This window comes from Hyalella azteca, unplaced genomic scaffold (assembly GCF_000764305.2).
Source record: "Hyalella azteca isolate HAZT.00-mixed unplaced genomic scaffold, Hazt_2.0.2 contig2418, whole genome shotgun sequence".
NCBI lineage: Eukaryota > Metazoa > Arthropoda > Malacostraca > Amphipoda > Hyalellidae > Hyalella > Hyalella azteca.
The window spans coordinates 84801-103356 of record NW_025932694.1 but is presented as its reverse complement, the minus strand read 5'-3'; the positions used below and the strand labels follow the sequence as shown (position 1 = coordinate 103356).

Here is an 18556-nt window from a genome sequence, read left to right as displayed (position 1 = left end):
TGGCAGTTTCCCAGCAAATTAACGGTCGTTGGTCCCTTCTCGTCGCTCACCGACGATATTCCCAGTTATTTCCCACACTGCAGAATATCGAAAAGTGCTATCTATAAAATTATTCTTTGCTAAAATGCCCACTGCCCAGCCTCACTCTCAGGTTTAAAATTTATAATCAACCAATTCAAGCCACTCAGGCTCAGCTCATCAATATGATCAATTTAAACACTAGGTCAAAATGTCTTACTCTTTGTTGATATTTCAAGCTGCCATATGACATATCAATAAATTTTGCCAAAAGAACTCCTGAACCTTCATCTTCATGGCGGCAAAATGGCAGACCAGAGATTTTTTAAAAATCTATTTTAAATTTCCCAGTTGCGCGAGTCCGCAGGCGAGTCCGCTGGCGAGCCCGTAGAATTGTCGATCGAGTACTTTTTAAAACGTCTTTAAAATCCTTACTAGATGTGCAGTCCATAAATGCCGAATACTATACTTCATGGTAATGGAATAAATTCGAAATTATATAACATATACTCATGTAATTTTGCTTTCAGTACATTTATTTTGATGAAAAAGAATAATTAAATGCAATATTAAACAATAGAGTAGCACAGTGGTTACTGTTAAAGAATGCCCAAGTTTGAAGCTGTGAGTTGATTGTTCGATAACCCTCCGGTGACAGTTGGTATTAATCGACGAGCTGGCAGGGTAGTTCAGAATTTCAAAATCGGAACACTTAATTGCAGGTTAGAAACATTAAACTTTAAGAATTGTTGGATGTCTAGAATCAGCGACACGCTAAATTCGGCCAATTTAACGCTGACACCGTTATTACTGTAGCTAAAGGTGCTTGAACACGGGGACAGTGCAGGCGGCAGGTATATTTGGCAAATATTGGCCGCTTGGTGACTATCCGGCAAGGAAGCTTATCACTGTAGCAGCTGAACTCCTATACACGAGGCCAGTAGCATGGACACTTCAAGCGGCAGATCAACTGGCGGCCAGTACTGTCCCCGTGTACAGGCACCTTAAGACGCCTACAGTGTGTTTATTGGTTGCTCAAATGGAGGAATTTTTCGTGAGGATATGAAGACATTGCATCAATTTTGTTTTGATCTTTTAATGCAAGGTATTTCAATGCGTGTAGACAAATGGCAGTCACAGAGCACTGTATGATCGGTCAAGTTGCGTCGGGATCAGCGCCTTAACATCCAGCGTAGAGCTTCAACACTGGACAACAGCTGAGTTGGCGATACTGAGGTGGAGTCAGGATTCCCCTGGAACGATACTGCTATTTGTACTAAGAAATAATAATCAATTTTTGTCAGTTACTAGAATATTTATATTACATTGTATACCACTTACGGAATATACATTATGTAATTATGTTCACCAACCTAAGCAGAGTGGCAGTATCAACGGTGACGTTCGAAGCTGCCAGCTTTGCCTGAAGCGTGAGAGCTTCTTGGACTCCAGCGAGACATCCCTTTAACGAAAATTTCAGGATTAATAATTAAAATTCTGACTAGTTTATTTTATTTAAAATTCAAAGTGAGCAACAGCGATGCAAGTGTTTAAAATAGTTGTGTGCACCTGCAGTGATTTAGGTAAGAAAAATTGTTTGCATCGCGTCTGTGACTTAAGTAGAGTTTTAACTTTTAATATATAAAAAATATTCAAGCGAATTGCGTTAATAGTAGTAATTATATTGAATAGGAAGCAGGAAAATGTTATTGTGTAGTACCTCGTCTGGCAAGTAAACCGCCGTCGAACACACGTGCTGCATTTCCGACTTTTTTCGAACTAGATCTGAAATATCAGTGAGACCAGTTACCTCTTCTGCCTTTGAAATTCAAGAGTATATGATTTATTTTCAATAACATGATTGTGTGTGAGTTGTTCCACGATTGCGCCTCACACTCACATCATTAACGTTGCAGAGCTAGTCATGTTAGAATCAACAACGCTTACTAGGCTGGAGTAAATCGTAGTTTAAAACATAAGCGAGTTTACTGGAATCATGTCATGGCGTAATGCTTCTGAGTATTAATTAAATATTCCTATAGAAATCTTTAGATAACCAATATTACCGGAAGAAGGTCTTTAAAAATGAACCGAAATAATATGCACTCACTTCTTTTATGAGGTCGTTTGTCAGTTGTCACGGGGGACGTAGCCCCTACCCATGCTGGTGTCCCGCTGACGACTGACGAGCGTCTGCTATTAGCTCTGATGAAATGAGTGCATGAGGGAACTGACAAAGGACTTATTCATCGCCTCGATAGCTTGACAGAATTTAGTATGTTCTATAATGGGACTAATAAAAACAACTTGGTGACGGATACTTGGTGAAACATTAGCTAATATATTGCATTCGAAGTTATTGTTGTATTAAAATTCTCTGAATTATTTATGGGATTGCACAAAATTTTGTTGTATATGCGTTTCTCGACATTTGTCTAACCTGCTTTTTGTGACGAGAACCGGAAATGATTTACAATGCTTGAAGGCTGGCTTCGCCGTTATAGATCGAAAACCGCAATCAACGAACTTTTTATTTGTCGAAAAATCATTTGCTTCTGTTGGGGAACGTTTTTCCGTGGTTGCATCACGTGAAGGTCCCTCCAGGTCATGCACGTATGCAGATTTCGGGCCACTGGACTCGGGGAGTTCGATCGATTTGGAATGCCTGCTAGCGGTTTCCAAAATGTCAGCTGGTAAGGTTTCGACGTCGCTGTGCACAGGACTAGCAAGTGATACTTGAGTGCTAATCTCAACAACTGACTTTCGTTTGTTGACAGTTCTTGGGGGGAAAACACTTTCTTTACACATCGAGATTGCATTTTCATATTCGTACAAGTGATCACTGGTCACGTCAATTTGGCGTGAAGAATTAATACCGATATGAGTTTCGTTCACATTTTCTGCGCTGCTAATTGTGTCCAAAATATCTCGTTCGGTTACATTTGAGGAACAATCTGGCTTTGGCGTGATGAAAATACTTAACGGGACTTTTTTATGAGATGACGACTTTTTCCTCCCGTGTATCTCCTTTTTCAGTATCTGTCGGGTAGATTCGATGGTTCTCAGATCTTTTATGGACAAAGTAGCCATTTTATCCTCCACGATATTTCCACGCGCGTCAATCCCGATATCTGCGTGATCGTCAATCGCATGCTCTTGTGATGGTTTAGTAAACATGTTTTTGAATGGAACAAATGAATTCTTCCCGCGTGGTCGGTAGCCGGTGAAACGATACTGCTTTCTAAGCGTTCTTTTTCTTTGCTCTTGATCGGAGTAAGTTAGGAAACGTGCTGGATATTTGCTATACTGACCAAAACTATTGGATGCTTCTTCATCCTCGTCTTCTTCTTCGTTTGGAGCTGCCGGTATGATTTGGCATGGAATCGTGTCTTTCGGAGCGCACCTTGCAGGTGTAACATATTGTTGCTTGACGATTGGGACATTTTCTTCACGTGATTTGGCGTTTATGCCGATAGTATGAAACGAGTCTAAACAAATTTCAGAATCTACCATGTTCGCATTATCAACTTGTTTCATTTTGTGACTATATTTTTCTTCCGTTTTATTCCCTAAAAATGCATTGGTTTCTACCGTTGCATCGGCCTCAGCGAATGATAAAACAGCAGCATTATTAATCATTTTTTGGATAATGAGAGACCTTGAAACTAAAACGTTCGAAGTTGGCGCAACTCTCTCATCAATGGTCAATTCAGAACTTTCATGTGCTTCGTTGGTCGTTTCATTCACAACGGTTTTTGTTGGAAAACCCGAAGAACGTAAATGAGGTTTAGAAACTTGTTCTCCAGTAGAGTTCAGACTTTCAAGATACACGTTGTTTGAACTTGTTTTTGCGGTGCTGGAGGAGAGCGGGACCAGTTTCGGAGTCAATGATAAGCGTATGATTTGGTTACCGATTGGCCTTTTAAATCTAACATTATCGGGGTTCTTGGTTACTTTCTTATTTTTTTCTATTTCAATGACAGTTTTCTGAGACAAATTCATAGCTTTGGCTTCTTTTTGTTTATATTTTTCATTATTGTTTTCCCACGCGGCTTTTACCTGAGGGCGGTCAAGTACATCGTTAAGAATCGGAAGGCATTTGAAGCCAGGGGAACTTTGACTTTTGTTGAGCCGCTTTCTTGCATTCTGAGGCCCAAGTTTCGGTGGTCGCGATTTGACCAACATGTCGCTTAGGCAACTTTCTGTTCTTTTGAAAGTTTGTTGTCTCGAATTTTTGTTATTAATATGTCTTGCTAAGGAAGCAGTGGTAGGCAAAGAAGTTGCCACTTTCTCACTTGCACTCGTATTACGAGACATTGCTGCTTATTGGCGTACCAGTCTTATATAGCAATGTATTTTCATCTAAAGATTTATGAGGGTTATAAATATTAAACAAAGCCCAACGTGCTCATTCATAAAATAAATGGTCATTAAGCTTATTTTTGCTCATTGACCCTCGTTACTAGAGCAAAAGTAGATATCTTAAATTTCTGAAACTCTTCACACGGCAACGCTAGTCAAAACGTCAATGTTTTTTAGAACTCATATATAAAATATATAAAAGCATATAAAATTGAAATGTTGATTTGAAAAAGTTTTTTCGTGAAATGTCTACAAAGATCACTGGACAACACCCCAGCCATCGGCGGATAGTTCCTTAGCAACGCATCGGTGTTGTTGTTAAGGAGTTCACGGTACGAACGCCGAACAGCGGCTAATCTTCACTTACAGGACACTGACCTCTGTCGCCAACGTGTTAAACTTGCAATTCAAAACTTCCTACTTAAATAAAACTTGCTATTTATTTTTGAAGAACTAATTACAATTTAATTACGATCCAGATCTTTTGTTGGTTAGAAAGTTATTATTGACAGCAACAATGAAAGCAAGCCACAGCAGTGCCGCGTGAGAGGCCGAGGTCGATACAGCAACTGAGCGGCGGCTTACCCGCCCAGCATGCGAAGCGCCAACACGCAGCAGTCAGAGCCACAAAGGCTGCGGTAAATTGTGGCTTGCTGAACTGCTTCTTGCGTGACCTCAGTAGCCACAGTAGCGCCTCAGTGACCTCAGTAGCGCCTCAGTGACCTCAGTAGTGCCTCAGCGACTTTAGTAACGCCTCAGTGACATTATTAGGATCTCAGTAGCCTCAGTAGCACCTCGATAAGCGACTTCAGTAACGCCTCGTGACATCATTAGCATATCTCAGTGGCCTCAGTACCGTCTCAGTGGCCCTACTAAGGCGTATCAATGGCCTCAGTAGTGCCTCAACGGCCGCAGTAGCACCTCAGTGACCTCAGCAGACTCCCAAGGCATCGTGCCTGGGCAGCTGATTAGGGATGAAAAATGATGAACAACGAGAAATTTACCTGAAGCGCTGCTGGCCCCGACGATATTGCATAAACTAGGTAGTTTTGTCCGAAAGAAAATATTAATCTAGTGAGGAAATTATAGCAGGTTTTGCCATTGCAGACGCTATGAAGGAAATGTCAACGTGGATGTAGGAAGTAATGGAAAAAACGCAAATGGCACATGCATGCATTATGGATGCAGAAGTTGTCGGTGTAATTAATGAGTTGATGGTATACATAGCTGCAGATTTGGTCGATATTCAGTTCACCGAAGGTTCTGTTTAGTGAAACGGAAGTTAACTTTTGTACTCTTTCATTTATTGGATATTATTCAATACTCTGTCATGTCACCATGAAAATTACACGACTTTTAATCTAATTAAAATTCAAAACAAACCTGAACTGACGGATAAAAAATAAATGTATTTACATATTTCAGGGACTCCTATTAATAGGACCATTGTCAAATTACCTCCTAAAATAATAAGTAAAAAAAATATTGCTGGCATTATTAAAGTTTAATAAGCAATTGGAATCCGACAGGGAAATTGGAGTGAAATTTAACTGGAAAAATTTAGAATACGAATATCAAGTTACCAAAAAAGATAAATTAAATGCTTTTCATGTTTTCCTCGGCTTCAAACCTGTACCTTATAAATTAAATTTTTCTTATGAACTTGTGGATAAATTTTTAAGTGAAAAAATGCTCTAAAATTTTATGCTCTGCCAAAGTTGGGCATTACCTTTAATATATGGTATATATATAACATTAACATATATAGCATTACCTATAATATATGAATATGACGGCTTACAAATCAATGAATGAATTATAACTGTTCACACGGGGTTTGAGAGATTATAGGTGAAAAAATTACAAACAAAAAACTTTGGGAAAACAGGAAAATATGAAATAATTATTATAAATTTAACAAAAATTTCATTTTGGTTCAATGATGAAAAGTTACTTTAATACTTTAATTTAATTATTAAATAATGCTAGGGTCACGATACCTTAATTATTATTCTAAAGAAAATAAGGTGTTTGAAGCGAGAAATGTGGAGCTGAAAACCTTTAAAAAATGACAGTAACATTAAAAAAATATTGTTCGGCTTTTTAGAAATAAAATAAAAAGCAATTTTCATTGAGAATCGAAGAAAAATTTTCATTGAAATGAAAAATGAACGCATTTTTTATTTTTGTCATTGAAACAGCAATTTTCGAGCGGGTGTAAATTTCACAAATCATTTTTTTGGAAACGTTCACTCAGCGAAATGAGTGAGACATTTTTAAAAAGCGATGCACCCACTTTGGTATTCCAAAGAGAGTGTCAGTGCTACTTTCGCTCTCTGCTTGCACTGTGGGTAATTGGGTCATTATTTTGGACACTATGACACATACAATTTCCTGAGAGTTGCTTCCTGAGTATATTGTTGAACTATTTTTCACGCATTTTTGGTAAAAAAATGAGAAAATTCGGACAAAAACTAGCGAATAGAATTGGTTCTGAATCACCCAACACTGATGATTGTACAGCTGATCCAAAAGTTAGTATGAAGATCATACTTTCCTGGTCATAAAGTTTGCGCAAATTTTCGGAATTTAACTGACGATAAATGTTTTTACATTTAAGTAAATTTTCTTCACTGAAAATTCGCATTATCTCTGCGAGCATAAATGAACACTTGCACAAGATTCTTGGTACTATATAACGTACCTCAATAACTGGCAGTTCCATATACAAAACTTACATTAATTGTACTTCTTATTCGCTTTTTTATTCATCTTTCTCTGTTCTAGTCGCTCAAGCCCAACTTCTTTACTGCTGGAGACGTCGTCGTTTTCGAGTTTTTCGCTACCTGAAGAAGCTGGTGCTCCTAAATTTGTTTCTGGTGCTCCTAAGTTCACTTTTTGCTCTCCTGAATTAATTTCTTGCCCTCCCGAATTTTTATCTCCTGATTCTAAATTCTCTTCTTGCTTTAGCTTGCCAAGAGATGTCTTGTCAGTTGTTGGTCTGCCGTCTGTCGGGGGCCGGAGTTGCAGGTTAGATTCATTCACATTTTTTGTGAAACGTTCAAAAAGTTCCTGGAATTTCTCGACATTGGCAGTAAGACACTCAATTCTTGTGTTCAAAGCATCGACTTGACTTGCAATTTGTCTTGGTGAAGCCAGAGCCCGACGAGAGGCCGCGGACTTGGCGAGACGACCTGATGACTGACGTAGTAAAGACGCTGACGTGGGGCGACTAGGGTAGTGCAGTTCACCGTCCCAGCCTCCACCAAGCTGATGTGACACATTCTGGTGAAATTATGGGTATTATGAACAAATTATTGTGAGGAATTAGATTATATTATTAAAATATTATGGAAAACTATCGACTAAAGCAAAAATTTACACAGGCAGGTACATCACATGCATACACATCGCTCTATCTTTGACGTTTCGAAGCATATACATATGCAGGAATTGCAAAGAATTTTTTGGTCAAAGTTTTATGAACATTTTTTTGGTCAAAGTTTTATGAACATTTTTCTGATCATGAAAGCTGCAGTTCAATCGAAAATATCATGAGGTATCCAAACTTGAAAACACTGCCTAAACTTCTCTCTACTTTTGAGAAGCGTGATCAGGGTTGCCAGATGGTTTGAAAAACGGCCATGCACGTGCACAAAAAAGGTTAAAAAGGGCCACCATTCAATATTAATAGTAAATTTGTAGGTTGGGGTTTGCAAGAATTCAACTTTTTATTTCTGTCTGTTCTCTGTAAAATACAATAATGAAGCACCGCCATCATAAATTTTGGAAGGCTTACGCCATTGAAAAATACTAAATCGTGGAATTCGCCCAAATAAACACCATCTGGCAAATCTGAGCGATATACTTAACTGTCTACCTCCGTATGTCACTCTCCGGGAACTTAAGTTTCAACTTAAATTATACGTAAACTATTGAGTGTAACAACCTGAGGACGTTTGTTCGCAATAGACAACATTCAAAGTTGTCGTATGTAGTGGCAACCATCAGTGCGTCATTTTGCGTTCACTAGAACGTATCCTTTTTGGGAAGATAGGCTTGTGACAATATTGCTCCGGTTAAATACTCATGTCAGGCGGTAGAGGGTTAAATCTAAACCAAACCTTAGCAACTGGCTTCTTCATGGAAGCGGACGTGGATGGCAGGGTTCTGGCGGTGTTGTGGAGCTGTAGGGTAAAACACATCGATTATTCATTCATATAATGTTTTCCGTTCATGCCAACAATTATCGACAAGAACACAACGGCAAGCTAGTTTATCTACAATAGAAAAATTTGGTATACATATTATAATAGGACCTGAAAACAATACGTTCTAAGATTTTGATCGGTGATAATTCAATGTGGTAATTCACATGCCATATATATTAAAAAATATAACTCAGTACTCACAGCAGTGAGTGACAGAGAGCGCATTTTCTCGTCGACGAAAACATTAAATCACGGACGGACAGACAGACGGACAGACAGACAGACAGATAGACAGACGGACAGGCGAGCGCAATAGTGCATTTTTTCATAAATGAGAAAATGCGCTAAAAAGGGACGATTTTCGCACGTGCGCACGCAAGCCGAAGACAAATTAATTTCATTGAATGAAATACTGATTTGATGCCTAATATCTTCTAGTATGATTATTCANGTATAAGAGACTTCTCCAGACTCATGCTACTCTTTATGACGTAAAACTGTATGAGAAGCAACCTTCACCTGGTGCTTGAGATGATCTAACTTCTTCAGACTCATGCTACTCTTTATGACGTAAAACTACATGAGAAGCAACCTTCGCCTGGTGCTTGACATGATCTAACTTCTCCAGACCCATGCTACTCTTTATGACGTAAAACTATATGAGGAGCAACCTTCACCTGGTGCTTGAGATAACCTAACTTCTCCAGACTCGTGCTACTCTTTATGACGTAAAACTATATGAGAAGCAGCCTTCACCTGGTGCTTGAGATGATCTAACTTCTTCTCCATGTCTTCCTCGGAAAGTTCCTCATCAAGAACATCGTCGGCGTCTACGTCGTGGCTATCTTCACGGGGCAGACTCTTGATGGTTATTTTTCTTGCAGGGCTCATCTTTAAAGAGCTGCGTATCTGTGCTACAGATTCACGTTTTTTCTTCAGAATTGATTGTAAGTTCGTATCCAGCGACAAAGGCGGATTCCTGCCACGCCCAACCGATATTTTCCGCTGGATAGAAATTTTCCGAAGAGCTTGGTCGCTCATGAAAGGCACGGCGTTAGTTCTGGAATTTTCATTGTCGTCCTCTTCGTTGGAATCTGAAAGCCCTTTACCTGTGTTGCTAGTTGTTATTTCTTCATTGTCTTTGTGGTGAGATTTTTGGTCTGGGCGCGATTTACTGCGTTTTTTCCTCCTCTCCTTCGAGCGATCGGGTGATGATTCTCGACAAGAATCATCGGAACTTCGTTTGCCCTCTATTTGGTCTTCGTCCAATTCCAGTTGTTGCGTCGCCCATTCCAAGTCCTCCTCACTTGAAAGTTGAACACGTAAGAATTATAATTATCCATGTGATTCTTATAGACGTGATATTGGAACGGATAGAGTATAAGGTTTGCCTAATATAAGGTTTGTAAAAGTCTCAAGCAAAAGCAGTATAACAAACCACATTAAATGAAGAGTAATTTTCAAACATAATTCTGCAATAAATGGAATGAATTCGTAGCTGATATTGTTGTAGGACTTTTGTTTGGATTCTTCAATCAAACAGCCACTCATTTATTTATTTGTAACATTTACATCCAAAAGTTCCGAGACGTTCATATATATTATCGCCTCTCATCTAAGGTGTTTAAATATATAAGCGTATTATGTCTAACACAGTTATATACATTAACAACTCATATATAAGACGCTAAATCGAATATTTATCAAATAAATAGGACTATCGTCTGTACTTACATTTCCCTGAGCTCCTGCTCCTGCTCGACGTATTTAGTTATCATGTCGATCCTGTAATTAATTTTTGGTTATTAGGAAAATATAATTTTGCTTTGACGGGAAAATCATATTGGCAAAAATAAAGCTTGAGATAGGATGCTAAAATACTAATGTAGAAAATGAAAAAATTTAAAGTGAAGGTCGACATAAATTTGAACGATGCTAAAAACCCTCTGGACAAGAATGCAAACGATCTATAATTAATCGTCTTGGAGGCGCTAGCTGAAAACTCAGCATAGATAACCTTCATTTACTCGTGTAATGATGTATACATCGCTTTGCACTGGTGCGAATCATCGTTATTAACTAAAATTAACGTTAACTCACTTATCAGCGATTCTCAGTGGCTCGAGTCACCCTATGTAAAATATTTTCACCTGCCGACCATCTACAACAACGTCAGTTGCCACCCACTTCTCAGCGATGCGGTTCACCCGCTGGTCCAGTGAGGCGTCGTGGGAGAGCTGGATTTTGGCCAGGAACGAAATGAAGGATTCCTTCTCGAAAATCCGCAGCGTCAGAAGTGTTGACGTCATGAAGTCTTCCACTTTAGACAAAATAAAAAAACTAAATCGGTTGGTGGAATTTTCTATGCATTTTAATACTTTTTTTGTCACATAGAAAATTCTTTGCTTGTTAGAGTTGCTGAAATGGATAAGGACGAATCGATTCAAAATAATTCAATATATATGGTTACAAAATATAAAAACTTTTCGACGAGTCGTTAATAGTGTGTTAGGGTTACGAATATAGGATTATTGTAAGCGCGAAGAAAATAAAATTACTTACAATTTTCCTTGTTGCTCCTCAGGTATGACTTCCAGAACCACTTGGTGAACCGGTAGATGTGTTCCAGAACCACAAATGGGGGAACGAGTCCTGGCTTAGAATCGTATTCTCTGATCAGCCGAAATCGCTCGTACTTCCAAATCTCCATGCTGTTCTCGTGCACTTCGTCGAACACGTACCTACGTAGGTTAGTGTATGCTTAACGACATATATTCAGGAGCAAACTTGTTTGCAGCAATCGTATGTTATAAGCAAGCGTCGATCTCGTGCTATTTCTTTCCATATTGTCTTGAGTTTAAAAATCTTTGAATAGTTGTGAGGTAATGAATTAGATAATCAGGATTGGTTGATTCTGCAACCAGGCGTGAAGAGAACTTCGCGGATGGCTGATTACGCATCATTACTTGACGATAACATCGTTTTATAGGCTGATGCCACATCATTACTTGACTATAATATCGCCAAAGGCTAAAGCTACCACATTACTTGAAGAAAACATCGGTTTAGGCTGATGCCACATCATTACTTGACTGCAACATCGGTATAGGCTGATGCCACATCATTACTTGACTATGACATCGGTATAGGCTGATGCCGCATCATTACTTGACTATGACATCGGTATAGGCTGATGCCGCATCATTACGTGAAGATAACATTGGTATAGGCTGTTGCCACATCATTCCTTATAGATAACATCATTATAGTCTCCTCAGGTATGACTTCCAGAACCACTTGGTGAACCGGTAGATGTGTTCCAGAACCACAAACGGGGGAACGAGTCCTGGCTTGGAATCGTATTCCCTGATCAGCCGAAATCTCTCGTACTTCCAAATCTCCATGCTGTTCTCGTGCACTTCGTCGAACACGTACCTACGTAGTTAAATGAATGTTGAAAGACATATTTAATTAAGAAGTAAACTTGTGGGCAGCAATATTACGTCATAATTAAGCATTGACTTTGTGCTATTTCTTCCCATATTTTCATGTGATTAGAGATCTTTGAATATTTAGGATATTATTAATTAGATAATCAGGGTTGGTTGATTCTAATACTTGACAATAACATTGGTATAGGCTGATGCCACATCATTAATTGACTATATAACATCGGTATAGGATGTTGCCACGTCATTACTTGACTATGATATCTATAGGCTGCTGCCACATCATTACGTGAAGATGGCGATGAGGAGGTTGAGCAGCATGATGTTGCCGATGATGAGGTAGAAGACCATCATGATGTGTACAGCCCATGTGTAGTCCTTAGGGTTCTCACACACCTGCTCCTCGCCCTCTCCAGCGAAGTGGCACACGTTTATGTCTTCGCCTGACGGTATATTATACTTTCCACTTGATATATTCAATCGAAAATGAATTTAATATATTTATTATATGAAGTTGGACAGGATATACTATCGTTTTTCTGTCCGCATTGTCAGGTTTACTAGCTGTGGTGTGAAAAATGACTTTTCCAACAGCATTTTTTATGTACATATATATTACTGTACTGTTTCGATCGACTTTCCTCTTTTGTTTTTACTGTAGCACTAAGGAGCACAAAAGTTAATAAAATCTAGGAAAAACTGATAAAAATGGCATGCATTTTATTACTTAATCGAAGAAAGATTTTCTCACACATTAAGTTATTCTGCTTCTTAAAACTTCCAAAACATTTTCAAGAGGTAAAGAATTGGAAAAAACCTACCAAGTTTAAATTAAATTCATTCAGTAGGAAAAGAATTTTCTGAACTTCTGAGTTTGCGAACCTTCCATGTTATCCAGCATGAGCTCTCCGTACATCTGCCAGTAGGGGGTGAGAAGCACATCTTTGATGGTGGACGTGATGGAGTCTGAGTCCAGTCCACGACTGGGGGACGGACGTAGGAGGGACTGAGCTGACAGTCCGTAGCCGAGGATGAACACTATCAGCAACGCCATGAACATCAGCACTTCGGAGAGCTGAAATTTGCGTATTTTTGACATACCGAGCACGACAGAATTTGTTAAATTTTTATATGATTGTTAATGTCCGGAAGCTGGAATTCAGAAATTTTGACATTTTGGGTAACTTCTGAGTATTAAGATTTCCAAGAATTAGGGGTATTGAATTTGTTTGAAAAAATTGTCATTTCAGAAATCATTTTAACTAAATTCAAATATTTTTATCCTACTCCAAATCAAGACCCCCCTCATGCTTCAAATAATAATAAGTTACAATGAAACAATGGTAATCTCAATTTACACATGAAGTATCTGCAGTTAAAATTCAGAATTCGTCATTTTATTGGTTTCAAAAAGTCAATTTATCCAGAAAAAGAACAAACGAGGCGTTTCCAACAAACATTCCAACACTCTCACCATTCTGTAGAATATGACCAGCTTTGGGCCAAGTCGGAAATGCACGTGGTATATTCTGAGTACTCGACAGAAGAAGATTGCCGTGTTGAATGCGTACGCAATCCTGCCGTAACTGAAGGTATTGCGTGTCATCCGCAATCCTAGAGCTACCGACGCGAAGATAAAGGCGATCAAGTCAAATCTGTTCCACACGGACTCGTACCAAGTCATGACTTTACCGTAGAATGAGATGGACTGCTGGTGTGCCAGCTGGAATAAAAAAGTATATGTATCGCACCAGCTGTGGTGAAAAGTAACGTATATGTTACACTTGTAGGATTACACCAGCTGTGGTAAAAAATAACGTATATGTTACACTTGTAGTATTAAACCAGCTGTGGTAAAAAAATAACGTATATGTTGCACTTGTATTATTGCACCAGCTGTGATTAAAAATAACGTATATGTTTCACTTGTATTATTACACCAGCTGTGGTGAAAATTAATGTATATGTTACACTTGTATTATTACACCCGCTGTGGTGAAAAAGAACTTTAAGTTGTACTGTGTAAATTGCAACCTTGCAACTGTGACTAAAAAAAACGGAGTTACACTGAATAGCTAAGGAAGCACAGTGAATTACTCCTGAGTAATTAATATGAGACTCACATAAGTAAATCTTGAGTCACGTATTATTTCGCACGTTTGAATACAATGGTTATCACACTGGACATTTTTGCAAGTTACAGAACAGATTCTCACTATTATTTATTGTTGATCGGAAGCGAATAACTTCGGACAACTTTGCATGGTGTTCATTGCAGTACGCAAAGACAGAAGCTTATACCTATGAGTTAATTTCAACTACGTGAAAATTTTGATAGGAGCTGCTTTGCTAATTTTCGAAATAATTCAACTAATATTAAAATGTTTATGAAGATCCTCAAGTGTTTTTCTCACTTCACTTATTTCTTCAAGCATGAAGGTAAAGATCCAGAAAAGCAAGAACTTTTCAGTCGAGGTCATCAGATAGCGGAAGTCGAACAAGACGACGTAAGCGTACAGCGTCAAGAACAGCACAAATGCCAAGGAGTGAGAGTAGAATTTCGTCATGGGGCTCTTATAGAAGACGATCAGCTTCTGGAATTTGGTCAGTTCCCCGCCGTTGTCCCCCAACTTCTGGAAACTAACGAGATACGTTTTGGAATATGGCTTAAAAAGTAGGTAGAATTTATTTCATCGTGTCAGAAGTATTTATTTCATTGGTTTGATTAAATCACAAATTAACAACGAATGCAAAATCTAAGAAAATTCCCAGAAAATTCATTATAATTTCATAAAAAAAGTTTCGAAGACCAGCACCATCACAAGTTCAAAATTTCTAAAAGGCAAGTATAATCATCAGAAAAACTAAAATTTCCACGATTTACAATAAAAACTAAAATTTCCGATACAAATTTTATTGATGGACCGATCAGTGCTCCGGTACGTTGTCTATGATTAAAATTTGAGAATATCTACTAAAATTGATCGTACCTGACTAAAATTTCAGATACAAATTTTATTGATGGACCGATCAGAGTTGCGGTACATTGTCTTTGATTAAAATTTGAGAATTTCTACTAAAATTGATCGTACCTGACTAAAATTTCAGATACAAATTCTATTGATGGACCGATCAGAGTTGCGGTACATTGTCTTTGATTAAAATTTGAGAATATCTACTAAAATTGATCGTACCTGAAGAACCTGGTCCAGGCCAGGAATGGCATGACGATGGTGATGATGGAGGGTAGGGTGGAGCATCGGATCATGCCTCGCCTCCAGCTCAGGTCGACGCTCGCCTGGCAGCATGACGAGGAGATGAAGTTCATCTCGTTCCCTGATAACGACTTAAATTATTTTTAATTATTCCTATATCAATAAAAAATTATAATTTAGTATTAATTTATTAAAAAATCTTCTATAATACTTTCAAGTACTTGATCAGGTATACGATAAATATAACGATTTATGAAGCCAATTTGGTGAAATCATTATTTCGTTACAACGCTGCGATTAAGAATGAATTCTATTTCCCGGACCAATGATAACTAGGTCGGCCTACTTGATGCAAGACATCAAGAAAACTATTTAGTTGAAAATATAATATCATTGATCAATATATTTCTTGACCTGTGAAAGCGAGGTCAAGAATGTCGAGGTCGCCCCACTTTGCGCAGCGACGCTCGGCAAGTCCCATGGCGTTGACGGGATCATCGGAGTAGCATTCTTCCATCAGCTGGTACACGGCCGAAGATTATATCGATTAAAAATATAATTATAAATATATAATTATTTTATCTTGATAAAATAATTATTTTATGCTGAAAAAATATTTCATGCATATAACTGTTATTATCAGGATATTAGGTGCTTAGTGTTTATAGGAAAGAAAGTTAATAATCCCGCTATACGTTATAGTAAATTAGTAATTAATATTTTTTAGAACCTTGATTCAGTTTTGTTTCTGCATTATGCTGCTAATGCAAAAACTAATGAACTAAGCTATAACTGACGAAAATCAAGTAACAACATTGTTCATAAAAAGATTTCAATAAATAATATTCAATCACTAACAATTGACTACTACTGACTGTCACTCACTTGACAAAATCACCACCTCCAATAGAAATTCCCTGCATCATAAATAATAATAATAGCGGTTTCAGAGTTTAGTAGGCTGTAGGCCTGTCGCCGATTCTCAACATCGCAGAAAATTCACATAATTTTGCGGTCTCGAACTCGTAACTCACTGCTACCATTCTGCTTTGCTTAACCGCCCGGCCTCCTCGCCGATTCTGACTAGAAAATGACGCACAGAGCTGGGATCGAACCCGTGCCTCTCTGCATCAATCCTGGTACTCTGAACTTTAACCACTGGGACACCCTGCCCCAATAAGACTAGTAAGCAAACATGATTTCATATTAATTACATAATACGACTCACCTTTACTGCGAGTTTTTCGAACTCCCCCGAGTGGAAAATGTACCGGTTCCGCACCTCAGTGTTCTTGGCGCCAATAGAGTTCCAGAGCGCGCGGTAGAGGGCGCTGCCAACCACTGCTGCAGTGAGCGGAGAGTTGCAACGTTCCCACAAGTAGCGGGCTAACTGGCCACGCCCACTCAAGATGGCCCACAGAAACAGTTCTTGATACGGGTCCTAGTGGGTGTATTATTATGATTACATTAAATTTAAATTAATTTTTAAATTAATTAATCGAGTCTAGGAATTGTATAGGATTGTTCTGCTAGGCCCAGTGAAATGTCGTTTAAATGATTCAGAGGAGAGTGATGCTTCTGATTGGATATAAATATGGCAAAGTGACTAAGTGAGATAATAAAAGATATTAGTAGGGGATAGCGTTGAAGATTTGTCAATTAATAGGCTTGACGCTGATTCTAGGCATAGCATAATTTCAACGGCTAGCTGTGGGTCTCGCACCCGAAACTTGTTACTCCAATCTTTCCCTATTTTATCCGTCTATATGTCGCTTTCGACCATAATTTTCATTTTTTGGGGTTTTATACCGACAATTTGCAGACATAATCTTGGTGATAAACACTCGGCGACCACCAGCAAGATGCAAGTAAATTAAATGAATATCACAGTTGAGGGCGTTGGACGGGTGGATCAGGATAGCTAGAGGTCAGCATAGCCCAAGTCCACAGTGCTATTCATATACCTTCCCGAGCGTAACGCAGCCGGGCATCTTCACGGCTTTTGACACAAAGCGCAGACCACAACAGCGCCGTTCAGTCACAGGCCGGAGCGCATACAGGCCGGAGCCCAACTGGCCGGAGCGCAGCAGGCCCTACCGCAACAGCTACTCCTAGCGTAACGTAACCTAACCAAACCTGCGCCGCCTGTTGCTGTAGGGCCTGTTGCGCTCCGGCCAGTTGGGCTCCGGCTCTGTGAAGCAGTGGCTGTATTGTGCAAAGCGGATTTACTGTTAGCCGGGGTTACCCACAGCTCATTGATCAGAAGCTATGTTTAGATATTGCATGCTGATGGTTGGCGTTGGGCCCAGGGCCTGTTTACGAGTCAATTTTGTTACCCACGGCTGCGCTCCCCGTTTGACAATGCTGTTAGCGATATAAATAATCCAAAAAGCTGGTTCAAAAACCCTGATTTGAACACAGTTTCTATAAACTATGTTCACTATTATTAATACCTCAAAGGTGTAGTAGTTGATGGCTGAGTTCTCCAAGGCCGCTGTGGGTGTATCGGAAGTGTAAGCAGCGTCGTTGTGCTGCCCCAAGAGGGCAATCAGAAGCTGGTGGACGTGGCAAAGGTGGAAGCTCTTGCTGCGAGTCGTGCGATGCAGTAGCTTCGTCAGGTGGGTGTTGGGATCACACTGAATATCAAAAACAAGTTAGTATGAATTAAGGAACTCACCAGTAATCAGACTTAAAAAAACAGTTATTAAAGTTATTTTTCAACGAAATCGACTCGCAAGCAAAATTGTGTTAACTATATTTGTTTTGCGATTTCTTAACATTTTCACGAGACAAACATCGATGATTGTCAAGATAATCTCGTCATGAGTCGAACTTAGAAATAAACGATACAATGAAGTTCATCATGCGTGCGTCAGAGAGAAGTTGCATGACTCACGCTGGCGTTGTAGAGGTGACGTAGGTTAAATACGGTGAGATACTCGTGCATCACCAGGCCGTTTACAGCAAACAACTTCACAAACGCGATCTTCTCCTCCAGCAGCGCCATTGTCATTAGGTCTTCGAGGGATCCAGTGGGCCAGCTCTCCATTGCTGAACAAATTATGCACCAATTTCGACAGGTAAATATAAATTATTATTCGGAAATATTCTGAAAGTGGCTAAAGGAAAAAACCAGTTAAGTGACAAGGTGACAAAAACAATCAGAGGAGGTCACCGGTGCAGCACTATAAGTGCTGGATGACGGAAAAGATGAAACCCAAAGTGCTGGATGGCGGAAAAGGTAAAACAAAAGGTGCTGGATGGAGGAAAAGGTGAAACAAAAGGTGTTGGATGGCGTAAA

At 39.1% G+C, this 18556-nt stretch overlaps 2 protein-coding genes across 2 annotated transcripts; both read right to left on the bottom strand.

The window, feature by feature from the left end:
• Window positions 1–1123: 1123 nt before the first annotated feature.
• LOC108683056 lies at window positions 1124–3542 on the bottom strand. Its single transcript, XM_018172333.2, has 5 exons — window positions 2459–3542; window positions 2129–2223; window positions 1739–1803; window positions 1392–1480; window positions 1124–1271 (listed from the first exon to the last, which is right to left on the bottom strand). The coding sequence occupies exons 1-5, from the start codon at window positions 3529–3531 to the stop codon at window positions 1199–1201; spliced, it is 1395 nt and encodes a 464-aa protein (XP_018027822.2). The 5' UTR covers window positions 3532–3542; the 3' UTR covers window positions 1124–1198.
• Window positions 3543–6558: 3016 nt separating this feature from the next.
• On the bottom strand, window positions 6559–18304 carry LOC108683054 (transient receptor potential cation channel subfamily M member-like 2). The gene is made up of 15 exons (XM_047885561.1): window positions 18152–18304; window positions 17709–17891; window positions 16484–16696; window positions 15670–15775; window positions 15235–15376; window positions 14455–14680; window positions 13515–13763; window positions 12923–13115; window positions 12330–12483; window positions 11154–11332; window positions 10779–10911; window positions 10326–10376; window positions 9348–9897; window positions 8505–8567; window positions 6559–7665 (listed from the first exon to the last, which is right to left on the bottom strand). Exons 1-15 carry the CDS (start codon window positions 18302–18304, stop codon window positions 7120–7122), a joined length of 3141 nt encoding a protein of 1046 aa, XP_047741517.1. The 3' UTR covers window positions 6559–7119.
• Window positions 18305–18556: the final 252 nt, after the last annotated feature.

Coding starts and splice junctions, on each gene's coding strand:
- LOC108683056 (XM_018172333.2), bottom strand. CDS start 3,531: ATGGTAGATTCTGAAATTTGTTTAGACTCGTTTCATACTATCGGCATA. Junction 1,804..2,128: donor CAAACGACCTCATAAAAGAA/GTGAGTGCATAT, acceptor CTGATATTTCAG/ATCTAGTTCGAAAAAAGTCG. Junction 1,272..1,391: donor GATACTGCCACTCTGCTTAG/GTTGGTGAACAT, acceptor GTATCGTTCCAG/GGGAATCCTGACTCCACCTC.
- LOC108683054 (XM_047885561.1), bottom strand. CDS start 18,304: ATGGAGAGCTGGCCCACTGGATCCCTCGAAGACCTAATGACAATGGCG. Junction 10,912..11,153: donor GAGGAGCAACAAGGAAAATT/GTAAGTAATTTT, acceptor TTTTGTCTAAAG/TGGAAGACTTCATGACGTCA. Junction 10,377..10,778: donor GTGAACCGCATCGCTGAGAA/GTGGGTGGCAAC, acceptor AATTAATTACAG/GATCGACATGATAACTAAAT.